Source organism: Microtus pennsylvanicus, chromosome 9 (assembly GCF_037038515.1).
Source record: "Microtus pennsylvanicus isolate mMicPen1 chromosome 9, mMicPen1.hap1, whole genome shotgun sequence".
Taxonomy (NCBI): Eukaryota; Metazoa; Chordata; class Mammalia; order Rodentia; family Cricetidae; genus Microtus; species Microtus pennsylvanicus.
The window spans coordinates 39,996,533-40,010,482 of record NC_134587.1 but is presented as its reverse complement, the minus strand read 5'-3'; the positions used below and the strand labels follow the sequence as shown (position 1 = coordinate 40,010,482).

Sequence of the window (13,950 nt, the reverse complement as noted above, 5' to 3'; positions counted from 1 at the left end):
AATTTCAGAGTCTCAGTCCATTATCATCATGGTGGGGAGCATGGCAGCGTGCAGGCAGACATGGTACTGGCTCCATCTTGATCAGAAGGCTACAGGAACTACTCTGACACTGGACAGTATCTGGAATGTAGGAAACTTTAAAGCCCACGCCCCTCAGTGACACTTTCTCCAGCAAGGCCATACCTACTCTAACAAAGCCACACCTCCGAATAGCGCCACTCCCTGTGAGCTTGTGGAGGCCAATTACATCCAAACTACTGCACTGGGCTTTCTTATTCTTCAAGGGTAGAACGAACAAACAAATACAGGGTTATGTTATAATCACACAGCTGTCTGGTGATAGTGGGTTCGTAGGGTGTCTAAAATGAAACCCTGTGCTTCTCTCAGCAGGCAAGGAACACACAAACAAGAGTCTGAGAAAGTATAACAAGGGCTTCACTCTTTAGATTCATTGATAATGTCTCCAGCAGGACAGGGAGGGCACCTCTCTGTCATTCAAGACACACAGCACACATGCCACCCTGAACCTCTCTACCAGGAGGTATCTGTCCTTAGAAGAAATGCCACAACAGAAGAAGCAAAAGCCGCAGAATATTCCAAGAAATCCTTTCATGTTTTCACCGGGACCAAGTCATGTTGTCTGGTCATGAAGAGAACCAGCCAGGTGCCATTGTGATGCTGATGACATCACCATTAACAGAAGATCCACACACCACAAAAGCAGTGGATGCAACCAGGTACTCCACACGGCCAAGTCCTAGAAATATACTCCGTGGGAAACACTGGTCCTCAGAGGACGTTTCGGCTGTCTTCTAACACCACCCTGATCTAAGGTAAGGGGCCTTTGACGGAGTGGTGTTGCGACTTTGGACAGTTGTGCCTGGGAGCCGGACTTGATGGTGCACATCCCAGCATTTGGGAGACTGAGACAGGAAGATTGTTGTGAGTTCAAGGCCAGTCTGGGCAACAGAATAAGATCCTGTTCCAGTAAACAAAACAAAATATTGTGTGTAGGCAGCCTCCTCTGACCCTGGCCTCTGAGCTTGTTGCCGATGTCTCAAGAGATCACTAGGAAGCAGCTGGGGACAGAGCAGCTAGCTGGATGGACCACAGCTCACTTGTCCATGTAGTCCCAATTAAAGATGTCAATTTTCAAACCGCAAGGGTATTTCTGAGCAGGGTAATGCCTCACGAAGAATCGCCCAGTAGAGTCAGGATGTGAGCCACCTGTGATGTCCCGTTTCCCAGCAGCCATGAGACAAAGGGCAAGAGAAATAGGTGAACTTATTTTATACGTTTGTTTCATGAGTTTCTACATCTGGACTACAAACCCAGACAGTCATCACTTCAGTGAACAAGCAATGGAAGATGACAAAGGAGACCCTTAGCCTTCTGTGTTCTCATGCTGTGCTTGCTTCACAAAGCTGCTGTGTTCTGTGCACTCAGAGCCCAGTTAACGCAGGGCCAGACCCACCCTCCCCCAACCCCTGCCTCAGGAGCTTACTGACTGAGTCTACTGCATGCTGGCACACTGCCATACAGCGTGCTGAACACAGTGTTCAAACAGACCCAGGGGAAACCTCCAACCTAGGTGCCATGCCAACCGGAGCTCAGATTCAGATCCTGCCCATAATGTGGCCACTGACCCTCTTTACGGTCTCTGTGTAAATGGCCCCAGGTCGTCTGTCTCACCATGCCTGCTAGGGAAGAAATGACAAAGCCAACTTTGAGGGCCAAATTTGTTGGTTTCGGATGACCTCACTGTCACGATCCCACCCCGTTGCCACAAACACACGATCGGGATTCATGGCAGTCATTTCACGGGAACAAGATGGACTTGTAGGCTGGAGAGAAGTGGTTGCTGCACAAACAGGAGAACCTGAGTTCGATTCCTGGTACTTGTGTAAAAGTGGGATGTGGCACACGGCCAAAGTCCCAGCACTCAGGGGCCTGAAACAGCTAGCTTTCTGGCTAGCTGGCGTAGGTGAAATGAGAAGCTCAGGTTCAGAGAAATCCTGCCTCAAAAAGTAAGGTGGAGAGCAATTAAAGACACTTAACATAGTCTCTGTGCACAGCAACAACACACACATGCACACACACATACGTGTGCGCACACACGCATGTAATCCATACATACACGTGTGTGCACACACATGTGCACACAAGCACACACGCACGCACACACATACATGTGCACAACACATACATGTACACTCACATACATGTACACACACACATGCACAGATCGACTGTCTTCTCCAGGGAACACAAGGCAAATCAGCACGTTCCAGATCTTTAGGATCACTCCAAAGGCCCGTCAGGCAGAATAGAGATGACCACAATCCCCTTCACTGGCTATTCTAGGAGAAGATGTTGAGTTAGTGTCCAAATGTGTGCAGACACTAACCCACCGTTGGGGGTGCTGGGATGCAGTGGGTCTGTTTAACCCGCACTTAGAACCTCCTTTTCCTCCCTCCCCCAGGAAGGAATGAAAGCCAAGAAGAGGCTGCTAATGTTGCTTTTCTGCCTCTTCCTGCTGCTGACAGCTAAGGTCTTATTCAGGTAAATACCGATGAACCACAGCCTGCAGGAAGGCCAAGGGGGTTACTCTCATCCCTTAAAGATGCCATCAACACACGAGTGACCCAGAAGCTATTTCCTCTCTGGGGGACACCGTGCACATTTTAATTCTTTCATTTTCAGATGCCAGATGGACATTTGTTGAGTTTCTTGTCCCAGGCTCCATTCCGGATGCTGGCAAGCAGCAGACCTGCCCACAGGGTTTATTTCATACACTGTGGAATTTCATGTGTTACGTGGCAATGTCATGAAAACGGAGTTGGGTGGAGGAGAGTGCTCAATTATTACTGGTTTTGTGGTACTGGGGATAGAACCAGGACCTGGAGCATTTTCAGGCAAGTGCTCAGCCGCTGGGCCAGACCTGAGCTATAATTACATCAATACAAACCACCTCTAAGTTCCAAATTTGTGTCTTTAGGGGAGCTTGGTTTTTGTTTTATTTTGTTTGTTTGTTTTTGAGACAGGGTTTCTCTGTGTAACATCTCTGATTGTCCTGGAACTCATTTTGTAGACCAGGCTAGCCTTAAACTCAAGGAGATCCTCCTGCCTCTACTTTCCAGGTGTTGCAATTAAAGGTGGTAAATTTGTGTCTTATATAAACTTGGCGAAAATCGACCTGCTAGAGTAATATCTGTTAACCTGCCTACATCTCTCCCCAGCAACTTTAACTCCTCTCTCCTCTATGCCTTGTCCTGGATCGGTAAGTTTCTGAGCGCCACAGGAAAAGCAGTCATAGCTAAGCATAGAGGAGCACACCTTTAGTCCCAGAACTCTGGAGGCAAAGTTCCAGGCTAGTCAGGGATGCATAGTGACTCTCTCCCCACCCCCTTACTCTCAACCCCCTCACCCTGTGTTGAGACAGGGTATCTTCATATAGCCTTGACTGTCCTAGAAGTAGCTCGGTAGACCAGGCTGCCCTCATAGAGATCTGCTTGCTTCTGCTTCCTGAATGCTGAGACTAAAGGTGAGTGCCACCACCACCTGACAAGAGCCTGTCTCAAAAAAAAAAAAAGAAAGAAAGAAAGAAAAAAGAAAAAAAAGAAAGGAAGGAAGGAAGACAGTCCTATCATGAAAGAAAACTTTAAAAAATTAAATCTGCTCCCTGCCCCCAAGTATGTTTGGCCTCTGTCTGTACATCTTTTAGGATAAAATGGGCATTTGATTTCTTTGCCTCTTTTATTTTGAATCAGGTTGCTGTATTTGTATATGTACTACGTGTGTATTGGCAGAGCTGGTGTATTTAGGGACAGAAACAGAAGCTGGACAGTCACACCTGATCTGCAGATCATGTTCACAGACATCCATCCCATAAAATAACAGAAATGGAGACATTTAACATATCACTGCTTATCTTTTATTTAGTTTTATTTTATGTGTTTTGCCCATGTGCACATTTGTATATTGCGTGTGTGCCCAGACCCAGCAGAGGCGAGAAGAGGGCCTCAGGTCCCTTGGAACCGGAATGGGTGCTGGGAATGGAGCCTGGATCCTCAGGAGAGCAGCCACCTCTCCAGCCTTCATCCACTGTGTTTCTCAAGCTCACATTCTGTGGTGTCCTGTATTTTGTCTGGCAAACCCTCTCCTCAGAAAAGGAGCCCTCTCAGGGTGCCACTCTTCACTGTGTGAACCGGAGGGCAAAACTGTCAGTCACAGAGGGTCTGATGGTGACAGAGACTGGAGACAGAAAAAGAAACCAGTCTCCCGATGTGGGTCAGTAGGAGATATGTAGTGTGTATGTGAATCTGTGTGTATGTGTGTATGGGTATACCACTGTGTGTGTGTGTGTGTGTGTGTGTGTGTGTGTGTGTGTGTGTGTTACAAGGTTTCTGAAGAGACAGTACATGAAGTGGCAGTATTTACTGGGGGACTCTTGGGATAGGACTGTGTGAGGAAAAACCTCCCAGCAGGTTGTCTTTTTCAAACAGGGACAATACCACCTAGAGGGAACTTGGGGATCAAGGAGGAGAGGGTTATCCATTTGAGGGAGGTTTTAGTCTAGCCCATGTGGTTCCCAGCCCCTGAACTCACCAGTTCAGAGAGCCCACCTACAGGGTCAATAGGTGTCGGGTGTGGTTTTGTTGGCGTGTAATAAACTAGAAATGTGATCCTGGCTGGATCTAAAGAAACTGGCTGTGTAAAGTTTTGGGTTGGAACACTCCTGCTGAGAAGAAACTGACAGACCAGAAGCTCAGGGCCATCGCTGGCTTATTAGCTTAGCACAAGTGGGTCTCCCCAAGACCAGAGTCTGACATTCACAACTGGAGCGTCTCTGTGGGGATCAGGTTCTTTATTTAGGTCAGGCCTCTCTTTAGCCTGCCACAATTTCTGCCCTAAGTCTAGAAATCAACAGAATTATCACATTGTAACACGGTTTTTCTTAATTTTTAAAAAATTATCTTTAGCTAAGTGCATGTTGGTGTGATTGCATGTGGGTGTGTGCAGGTGCCTGTGGCTCTGGCCATGGATGCCCGGGAGTCACAGACAATTGTGAGCCACCTGACACGGGTTCTGGGAACTAAGCTCAGGTCTAGAAGACCAAGCACTCTTAACCACTGAGCCATTGCTCCAGCAACACCAACTTGATGGTTTTTGGTAAATTCCCCACTTGTCATCTTGTGCCATGAAATTTTGACAGTCTGTCTTGGGAGGCCCTCGATTTGGTGATGGGCTATCTGTGCAAGGCCACGTCAGAACACATCAGAGCTCGGGTCAGCTCTGACATAGAACACCGCAGGTGGTACACTGGAAGCCGCCAGGCAGGTGATTAAACTGTTAATAAGAGTGCAGTGGTTTGCATGCAAATAGCCCCACAGGCCCATAGGGAGTGGCATTATTGAAGCTGTGGCTTTTTTGGAGGAGGTGCACCACTAGTGGGCAGCTTTGAGGTCTCAGATGCTCAAGCCAGGCCACTGGCTCAGTCACTTCCTGCTGCCTGTGGATCCCAATATAGAACTCTCAGCTACCTCTCCGGTGCCATGTCTGCCTGGATGCCGCCATACTCCCACCCTGACAATAATGGACTAAACCTCTGAACTGTAAGCCAGTCCCAGTTAAATATTCTCCTTCATAAGAGTTGCGGTGGTCATGGTGTCTCTCTAGACTAGTAAAAGCCCAACTAAAACAAAGAGTTTTGCCCCTGACTCTTCACCTTTTCCCCACTGTTGGTCCAGATGCAGGAACCCCCTGAATCCTTTCTTACTTTCTAACGTGGCAGGCTGAGTGTGGGTGACTTTGCTCAGTTGTAGGCATCTGGCTGTCTTGAGGTCATTGAAGGTGAGCTGGGTTAAGCCACTGGCATAAGGTTACACTGCTTTTTAAACAGCCGGTATCTCCACTGCAGTGTGCTTGTCTGGGAGTCACCTCATAGAAAGCTAAAACACCTGCACTTCAAAGCATCAAGGTAGCTGGGGGTAGTAGACATGCCTTTAATCCCAGCACTCTGGAGGCAGAGGCAGGTGGGTCTCTGTGAGCTCAAGGCCAGCCTGGTCTGCTGCGTGAGTTCCAGGCCAGCCAGGGCTGCACGGTAAGACCCTATCTCACAGACTCAAACATGAATACATTGACTCCTCCTGACTTCTTTACATCATGGAAATAACTTTTGAGTTTACAATCTCTAGTAACGTTTTCCTCCTCCCAGCAAGGTGCCCTTTTCTTCATTCTGCTGCTGTTCGTGACCTCTCCCCCAATTCTCACAATCTGTTCCCTCGGCCAGCTTGCCCCCTTCCAGACCAGGAGATACCTCGTCTCCCAGCTGCTTCCTTGGCCCCAAACTGTGTCCCTAGAGCTTTAACACTGCCCTGTCCCTGTCCCGAAACCCCTGAAAGCTGAGGCTAGGCAGTGAGGACGGAGGAGAGTGAGCAGCACAGCCTGGTGTGGGTTCGGCCGATGAGGGCAGGGCAAACAGATGCCGCAGTAACCTGCTGCTCTTTGTGCCAGGAACCTCCAGGAAGATGAACTTCGGCTCTCAGACTGGTTTAACCCCAGGTAAGAGCAAAGACACGCATCGCTCAGAGGCAACAGTTTCAGCACAATCATAGCTCTGCCAGGGCACCTGGAATTAGGAGTTTGTTTCCATCATTCTGACACAAGGCCAAGGGAGCTCCCACAACACAGGAAGTCCCAATGCCATGGAGGAAGCTGGTGCCTTGGCCTGCGTTCATGGTTAACCTTTCTGTTTCTTCAGGGAAGAAGGTATGAGGCTGCTTCTTGCTCCTGCTCCTCGGACACAGCCGTGCCTGAGAGGACTGTTTCGAAGAGCAAGGGTGTGTTCACTAGATACTGGTGTGAGGAGATGGAGAGCCAGTCTGAAATCTTCCTTTTTTGCCCGGGGTTCCTGGGTGCTAATGGTGGGGGAGGGGTGGTAAGGCCATTAGGCGGCTGGTGTCTGAACACACATGAGCTACCGTATTACCTTGACAAGATATCTACAACTTCATCCCTAGTGGCTTAACCTCAGCAAACAAGAGTTGATGGTGAGAAGCAGGCAGGCCTGAGGCTTGCCCAGGTTTCCCTCAGATTCATCTGGATATAACAGAAAAAGACAGTTACTGACTTTCCTAGCACCCTCTGCCCTTGTAGAAGCGGGAAGGTTAGACATGAACTCCGGCCCAGGATTGGCGTGGGCAGCACCCATGGTGAACTGGCTGCTTCTCCACCTGTGTGTGTCTCTCTGTTCCTTTCTCCTTTGTGTTTGTAGAGGCCAGAATTCAGGTGTCTTCCTTGACTGCCCTCCACCTTGGTTTGTGAGATGGGTTGCTCATTGAGCCTTGAGTTCTCTGATTGGCTACATGGGCTGGCCAGTAAGCTTGAGGGATCCACCTGTTGCTTGCCTCCGAGGGGCTAGGATTTATAGGCCAGTGACACCTTACCTATCGCTGTTGTTTATCTGTGTGTGTGTGTGTTTGTGCACATGTGCATATGTGCTGTGGTGTGCATGCAGAGGTCAGGGGACAGTTTGCAGTAGCCAGATCTCTTCTTCCACCATGTAGCTCCCGGGGATCAAACTCAGGTCATCAGGTTTTACAGGCCTCCTGCTGGTCTCACATCTATTGATTTTTTTCCCTTTTTAATGTGGATGTCGGGAATTGAACTCAGGTCATGATCAGTGGTTGGCAAGCATGTTATCAACGGTTCTCTGAGATTACGTGTGTGTGTGTATCACACACTCTGTGTTACAGAAGTTTGTTAGCCAGCTCCCCATGGGAACTGCTTCTCGGTTGACCATTCATAAGCAAGGTGAAGGACCCTGAATGGAATTTGTACACCGATAACGTATTTATCCACAGGACAAATTTCTAGAGCAGGGTCTTTGGATTGGACGCCACGGCATTTAAAATGTGGTGTAAAATCGCTGGTTCCCTTTAATAACTCTACAACTTTGTTTTCTTATTTACAGTGCACAACGTCTTATTGACTCTTTTGTTCTTGGTGAAACAGCTTGCTAAACTCTCTCAATTCAACCTGTGCCTCCATAGTTGTGATGTGAACACCTTTTAGATACTGTTTATTTTTTATCATAATTTTTTTGTTTTGTTTTTTTGAGACACGGTTTCTCTGTAGCTTTGGAGCCTGTCCTGGAACTAGCTCTTGTAGACCATGTTGTCCTCGAACTCACAGAGATCCACCTGCCTCTGCCTCCCGAGTGCTGGGATTAAAGGCATGCACCACCACCGCCTGGCTAAGGAAGATATATTTATACCCAATAAAGACACAGAATCTACTTTAGCAACATTAGTCATTGGGAAATGCAAATCAAGCCCACATCGAGTTACCAATTCACTTCCAGCAACATGAGGAGGATGGGTAGACAAGGAAAGCTGGACAATGAAAGGCATTTGGATGTAGAGGAATTTGAACTGCCAGGTTTAATTGTGGCATTGCGAAACCACTTGTTAGCTAGTTAGAGAATTGCAACAGGACAGTGATTCCACCTCAAGGCGGAACTGGGTCTAGAGACCCATCCCCAAAAGAATTAAAACATGCTCACAGAAAATTCATCTATGAGTTCCCATGGGAGCATCATCCCTAGTGTATCTAGCAGGTAAATGAACTCATTGTCCCTGCACTGACAATGAGCAAACAAGATGCAGTCTCGTGATAGGGTGGAATAGCTTTCAGTATTTTCACAATAGGCAGTATACAGGGACAGATGTTGGTCACTGCCAGAGGTGGCACTGAGGCAGGTGGCTGCTATTTGCACAGTGACATGCCACAATGTTTCATTTTAATTGAGGCATTATTAACAGCACTGTATTTTAAAATTTATATATATATAATTATATGTACACACACATACACACATACCCTGGGAAGGTGTATGTTCCTATGAATGCAGATGTTATAGAGGCCAAAGAGGGAGCTGGATACCCTGGAGCTGGAGTTGCAGGAGGTTGTGAGCAGCCTGATGTGGATGCTGGGAACTGACCTTGGATCTCAGCAAGCACATTTTGTGTTTCTGCGTCATTAGTGTGTAGACACGGACTTAATGTTTGGAACCAATCTGGTAAAATCTACTCTCTCTAATTTACTTATGAATTCTAGGTGATTTTTCTTCTTAGAATTTTGCAGGAAGGTGATTAAGTATTGCGGATGTATTATGGTCGGTATCGTTTTTTTTTCATTTCCAATTTATGCCTTAATTTCCTTTTCTTTTTTAATATTTATTCATTTATTTATTATGTATACAATGTTCTGTCTGCATGTCTGCCTGCAGGCCAGAAGAGGACACCAGATCTCATTACAGATGGTTGTGAGCCACCATGTGGTTGCTGGGAATTGAACTCAGGACCTTTGGAAGAGCAGGCAATGCTCTTAACCACTGAGCCATCTCTTCAGCCTTAATCAATGGCCATGGTTTCTGCCATTGTGTTGGAGAGCAATGTGAGGGACATCCTTGTCATGTTCTTGATCTTAGGGAGGAAGAAGCTAGTCTTTCACTATTTAATGTTAGCTGTAGGACATTTTTAGATTTTTTTTTTTTAGACAGGGTCTCACTTTGTAGTCTTGACTAGCCTGGAGGCATGCCATACTGTAGACAAAACTGCCCTCAAACTCACAGAGATCCACTTTTCCCTGCCTCCCAAAATTAAAAATGTACACCACCACATTCATGGGACAAGTAGATTTTTTTTAAATTCCATATTAGGCAGTTCTCCCCATTCCCATCCTTTTGTGAAAGTTTCTTTTTAAGATCGTGAATAAGTGTTAGACTCCGTAATGTTTTTCCTGTGTTGAGGGATTTGGACATGTGACTTTTCTTTAGCTTCTGATATGGTGACTTACATTAATTTTGAAATGCCTCACCTTCTTGGCATGTCCTAATCCTATTTCCTCCGTACTGAATGCAAGTCTAATCTATCTCACTCTTGTTGGATGACACAGATGGCTTGAACGTTTAGAACACCACAGGGTACACAGAACAAGAAAAGGAACAATGAAGTCAGGTACTAAAGCAGGGATCCTGCCTACAGTACTGCCTTCAGGCAAAACCAAGACTATGGCAGGGCTCTGGGTTGTCTACTATGTTTTAATTGGTTAAGTTGGAACTAGCTCTCAAGATAAATAATCCCAGGCTTCAGAGGAGAATGCCAAGTGTGAGGCCAGACTGTCTGGGGGCGCTGTGGCTCTGCCAGCTCAGCCACTTGCTGGCTGTGTGCCCACATGAAGAACAAGAAGAAAACTCGCACTCACCCAAGGAAAGGCATTGCCAGGGTCACGTGAGCGAACCAGAGTTTACCACATCTGATTGGTACCTCGTCGGTGCCATCTCAGGGTTAGCTAACATCTGGCATTGGGTGTCCATCACTGTCGCCGTGACACCCAACATGTGCCTCTTCTTTGCTTTGACATGGTGACTTGTGTCAGTTTTTGACTGTTGAACCACACTGTCAAATTTTATTTCTGCTTTTGTGTGTGTCCTATAGGATGCGTGTGGACGTCATCACCACCACGGACTGGCTGGCTCCAGTCATATGGGAAGGCACCTTCGACAGAGAGGCCCTTGAGAAATATTACAGAAAGCAGAACATCACCGTGGGCTTGGTTGTGTTTGCAGTTGGCAGGTAGATGCTATGGAGCCCTGCCCCTTTATCTTGGGGAATGTGGTTCAGTATCCATAGATGTTTTGCCCCCAAGGAGCTATAAGTCCTCTTTTGAGATCACTACTGCTGAGCTTACCAAACAGAATGTGCTATGACGAGTCCCTGTACCAAGGCTAGGTCCATAAGGCCACTCGAGAGTTTTTAAGCAATGCCCCACTTAGCTCGGACTCAGTAGTTCTAAAATTCCATGGCCGTCGCCAGAACTATGGGCTTGGTGGATCTTCAGACCCAACATCTCTACCCTGGCCTATTGGAGTTTTCAGTATCAAGGACGCATCTCTTGTTAGTGGTGTGTACATTCTTGTTAGTGGGTGCACATTCAAGGGTGCACATTCCGTTTAGAAACATAATTTCTTGTTCTGTGTGTTCCCAGTCTCACTGACCAGTACCTGGACCCATTCTTGCGATCAGCCAGTAAGTTCTTCATGCCTGGCTATAAGGTGATCTTCTACGTCATGGTGGATAGGTTCCTGCAGCTCCCTGAAATGGATTACGGCCCTCAGCAGTCCTTTCAAATTCACCTCATAGGTGAGGAGAGATGGTGGAACGACTTTGACCTCATGCGCATGAAACTCCTGGGTGAGCACATCCAAGACCACATCAGATATGAGGTGGACTTCCTCTTCAGCATGAGCGCTAACCTGGTCTTCCAGAGTGAGTTTGGAGTGGAGACCCTGAGCATGTCTGTAGCCCAGCTCCATGCTTGGTGGTATTTCCGGAAGACAGAGGATCTTCCTTATGAGAGGAGACCTGCGTCCGCAGCCTACATTCCCTTCGGGCTGGGGGACTTCTACTATGCCGGCACCATTGTAGGCGGAGTGCCCCTCAAGGTTCTGGACTTGACTCAGGAATACATGAAAGGAATTGTTTTGGATGCCAAAAACGGACTCAACAGCACCTATGAGAAATACCTCAACAAATATTTCTTCCTCAATAAGCCCACCAAGCTTCTCTCCCCAGAGTACAGCTGGGACCCCACCTTCCACACCCTTCGGCAAGTGCGGTCCATGAAGATTGCTCAGCATCCCATAGACAGTTTGTGATGCGCCAGCGTCTATTGGCTAAAAAGAACAAACCCCAGTAGTTCCTTAAAGACACAGGATGTCTTTTTAAAGACTCACACTTCAGAAGCCTGATAATGTACACTCTTTCCAAATCAACTAATTTTTTCTTGCGATTTTGAATCAGCTAATTTGATTGAAACTGAATGAATAAAAGGTGATATTTTATGTCCGTACACATCATGCCGTGAGCTCTGCGGTGTAGGCAACGTGAAGTTATCAAGACATGAAGCATATGTTATTTCAATGAAGGAAGACTTTACAAATAAAAATCTTTTCACACAGTGAAAAAATGCTTTAACATTAATCTATAGAAGAAGAAAAAACAATAAAAGTCCATCAGCTCGGTTGTCAAGTGTGTAGTGTGTGGCTGAGATGCTTGAGACCGGCTCCTCCTCCCACGGTCTCAGTCTGCGCAGCACGTGGTGGGATCCAGATAAATTGGAAGCGTGCCCAATACAAGCAGTTACAGAGAGGGGGATTAAGCTAATTTGTGTGTGCATGTATGTGTATGTGCAGGTATGCACGCACACATGTGAGGGCCAGAGAGCAACCTTTGCTGTCATTATTCAGGGTCTACCCACTTTGTGTTTTGAGACAGAGTCTCTGAGTTCACCCTAGGACTTGCCAAGTGGGTTAGGTTGGCTGGCCAGTGAGTCCCAGGAATAATCCTGCCCCTCCTTCCTCATGCTGGGTTTGTAAGTGTGAACCGCCATGTGCAGCTGTTTCACGTGAGTTTTAGGGATCAAACTCAAAGCCTCGTATCTGTGTGGCAACTACTTTATCAAGCGAGACACTTTTAAATCCATGCTGTATTTTGCTTTATGAGGGTGGAGGTTTAAACTATTTTACTTTGTTTTTGATTAAATATGTGGACGGGGTAACGTGCATGTGGGTGGAGGTGCCAGCAGAGGTAAGAGGTATTGGGTACCCCAGGAGCTAGAGTTCCAGACAGTTGTGAGCCACCTGATGTGGGTGCTGGGAACTGAGCTCAGTTTCTCTGGAAGAGCAGCAAGTAGGAGCTACCTCTCCAATCCCTGTTTGGTTTTTTTGAAACAAATTCTCATCACTTGCCAAATCTGGTCCTAAACTTGTCCTCCTCCTGCCTCAGCCTCCTACAGCAGGAGTACCACACTATGCCTGACTTATTTTCTGTTTACTGAGCTCCTCTGTAAGGGTGCTAAGCCAGGATGACAGGAAGCGACAGCAGGGCCCTCAGCAGCCTGTGGTCAGCCACGGAGTGGGGTGGATGGGTGGGTGGGGGTGAACACTGCCTGCGGCACTATTGTGTGTACTCAAGAGTGCTTAGGAAGTGCAAGGGAGACAGGGTTAGCCAGGTCCTGAGACACCAGGGAGCCACTGCTTCCAGGATGGGTGGCGTGATAAACCCAGACTTGCAAACCTGCTCCCAGACTTCAGCCTCTAGGACAGAAAGCAAATTCCTGTTGCCTACACCCCAGCTCCTTACAAGTCAGGTCTCATAACTAAATGCCCGAGTCTGCAAAAATGGAAACAGTGAAAGACTTCTGAAGATGCAAGGGCCAGAAAATCAAATTTAAACAAGTCATGATTGATATAAGGGGCTTCCAGGCGCACTTACCACGCTGTCATGTGACTCCACCACAGTCTTGGTACTGAACACACATGCACTTTTGCACAGTGCGTGCCCTTCCACCATACCACACCAGTAAACTCTGCCTGAAATGCCTCGGCTCAGATTCTAAGCCATCGTATGTTATAAACCGCGGTGGGGGTGGGTGGGGCTGGAGTACATACAAAGTTTTCTGCTCTTAAAGAAACATAATAGTTTTAATTTCAGAAAACAAATACTTTCTGTATTTTTTCACATTATTAACATGAAGTATTCAAATGGTATATCTTTTGAGAAATGTACCTTAAAATTGTTCTGTGACTTATAACTTGAATTTCTTTTAAAAATTGGGTTAAAAATTTTGGGTTGTTAAATGTATTTCCACTAATTTCTGAAATGGTCCCAAACACACTTTTGCTTTTGTATACTATACAGTGGCATTCTCAGAGCCCTTTATAAATTAAAATCCTGACTCTAAAAACGCTGAAGATTCTCTGTTTTGCAGTAGCAAATATTCAGACCAGATTTAAACTTTATGTGAAAATTAGCAAGCATCTATCTCATTAGTATGTAAATTTGCTCTAATATTTACTAGTAAATTTAAAAAATAGTAAAAGTA

At 46.7% G+C, this 13,950-nt stretch overlaps 1 protein-coding gene across 3 annotated transcripts; it reads left to right on the top strand.

Annotated features, from left to right (window-relative positions):
• The first annotated feature begins 298 nt into the window (after nucleotides 1-298).
• Glt6d1 (glycosyltransferase 6 domain containing 1) lies at nucleotides 299-12,089 on the top strand. Of its 3 annotated transcripts, XM_075984433.1 has the most exons (5): nucleotides 299-833; nucleotides 2,483-2,562; nucleotides 6,517-6,564; nucleotides 10,503-10,640; nucleotides 11,053-12,089. In XM_075984433.1, exons 2-5 carry the CDS (start codon nucleotides 2,489-2,491, stop codon nucleotides 11,720-11,722), a joined length of 930 nt encoding a protein of 309 aa, XP_075840548.1. In that variant the 5' UTR covers nucleotides 299-833; nucleotides 2,483-2,488; the 3' UTR covers nucleotides 11,723-12,089. The 3 variants fall into 3 exon arrangements, with proteins under 3 accessions (XP_075840548.1, XP_075840549.1, XP_075840551.1); XM_075984434.1 differs by lacking the exon at nucleotides 6,517-6,564; XM_075984436.1 differs by lacking the exons at nucleotides 2,483-2,562; nucleotides 6,517-6,564.
• The last annotated feature ends 1,861 nt before the right edge of the window (nucleotides 12,090-13,950 follow it).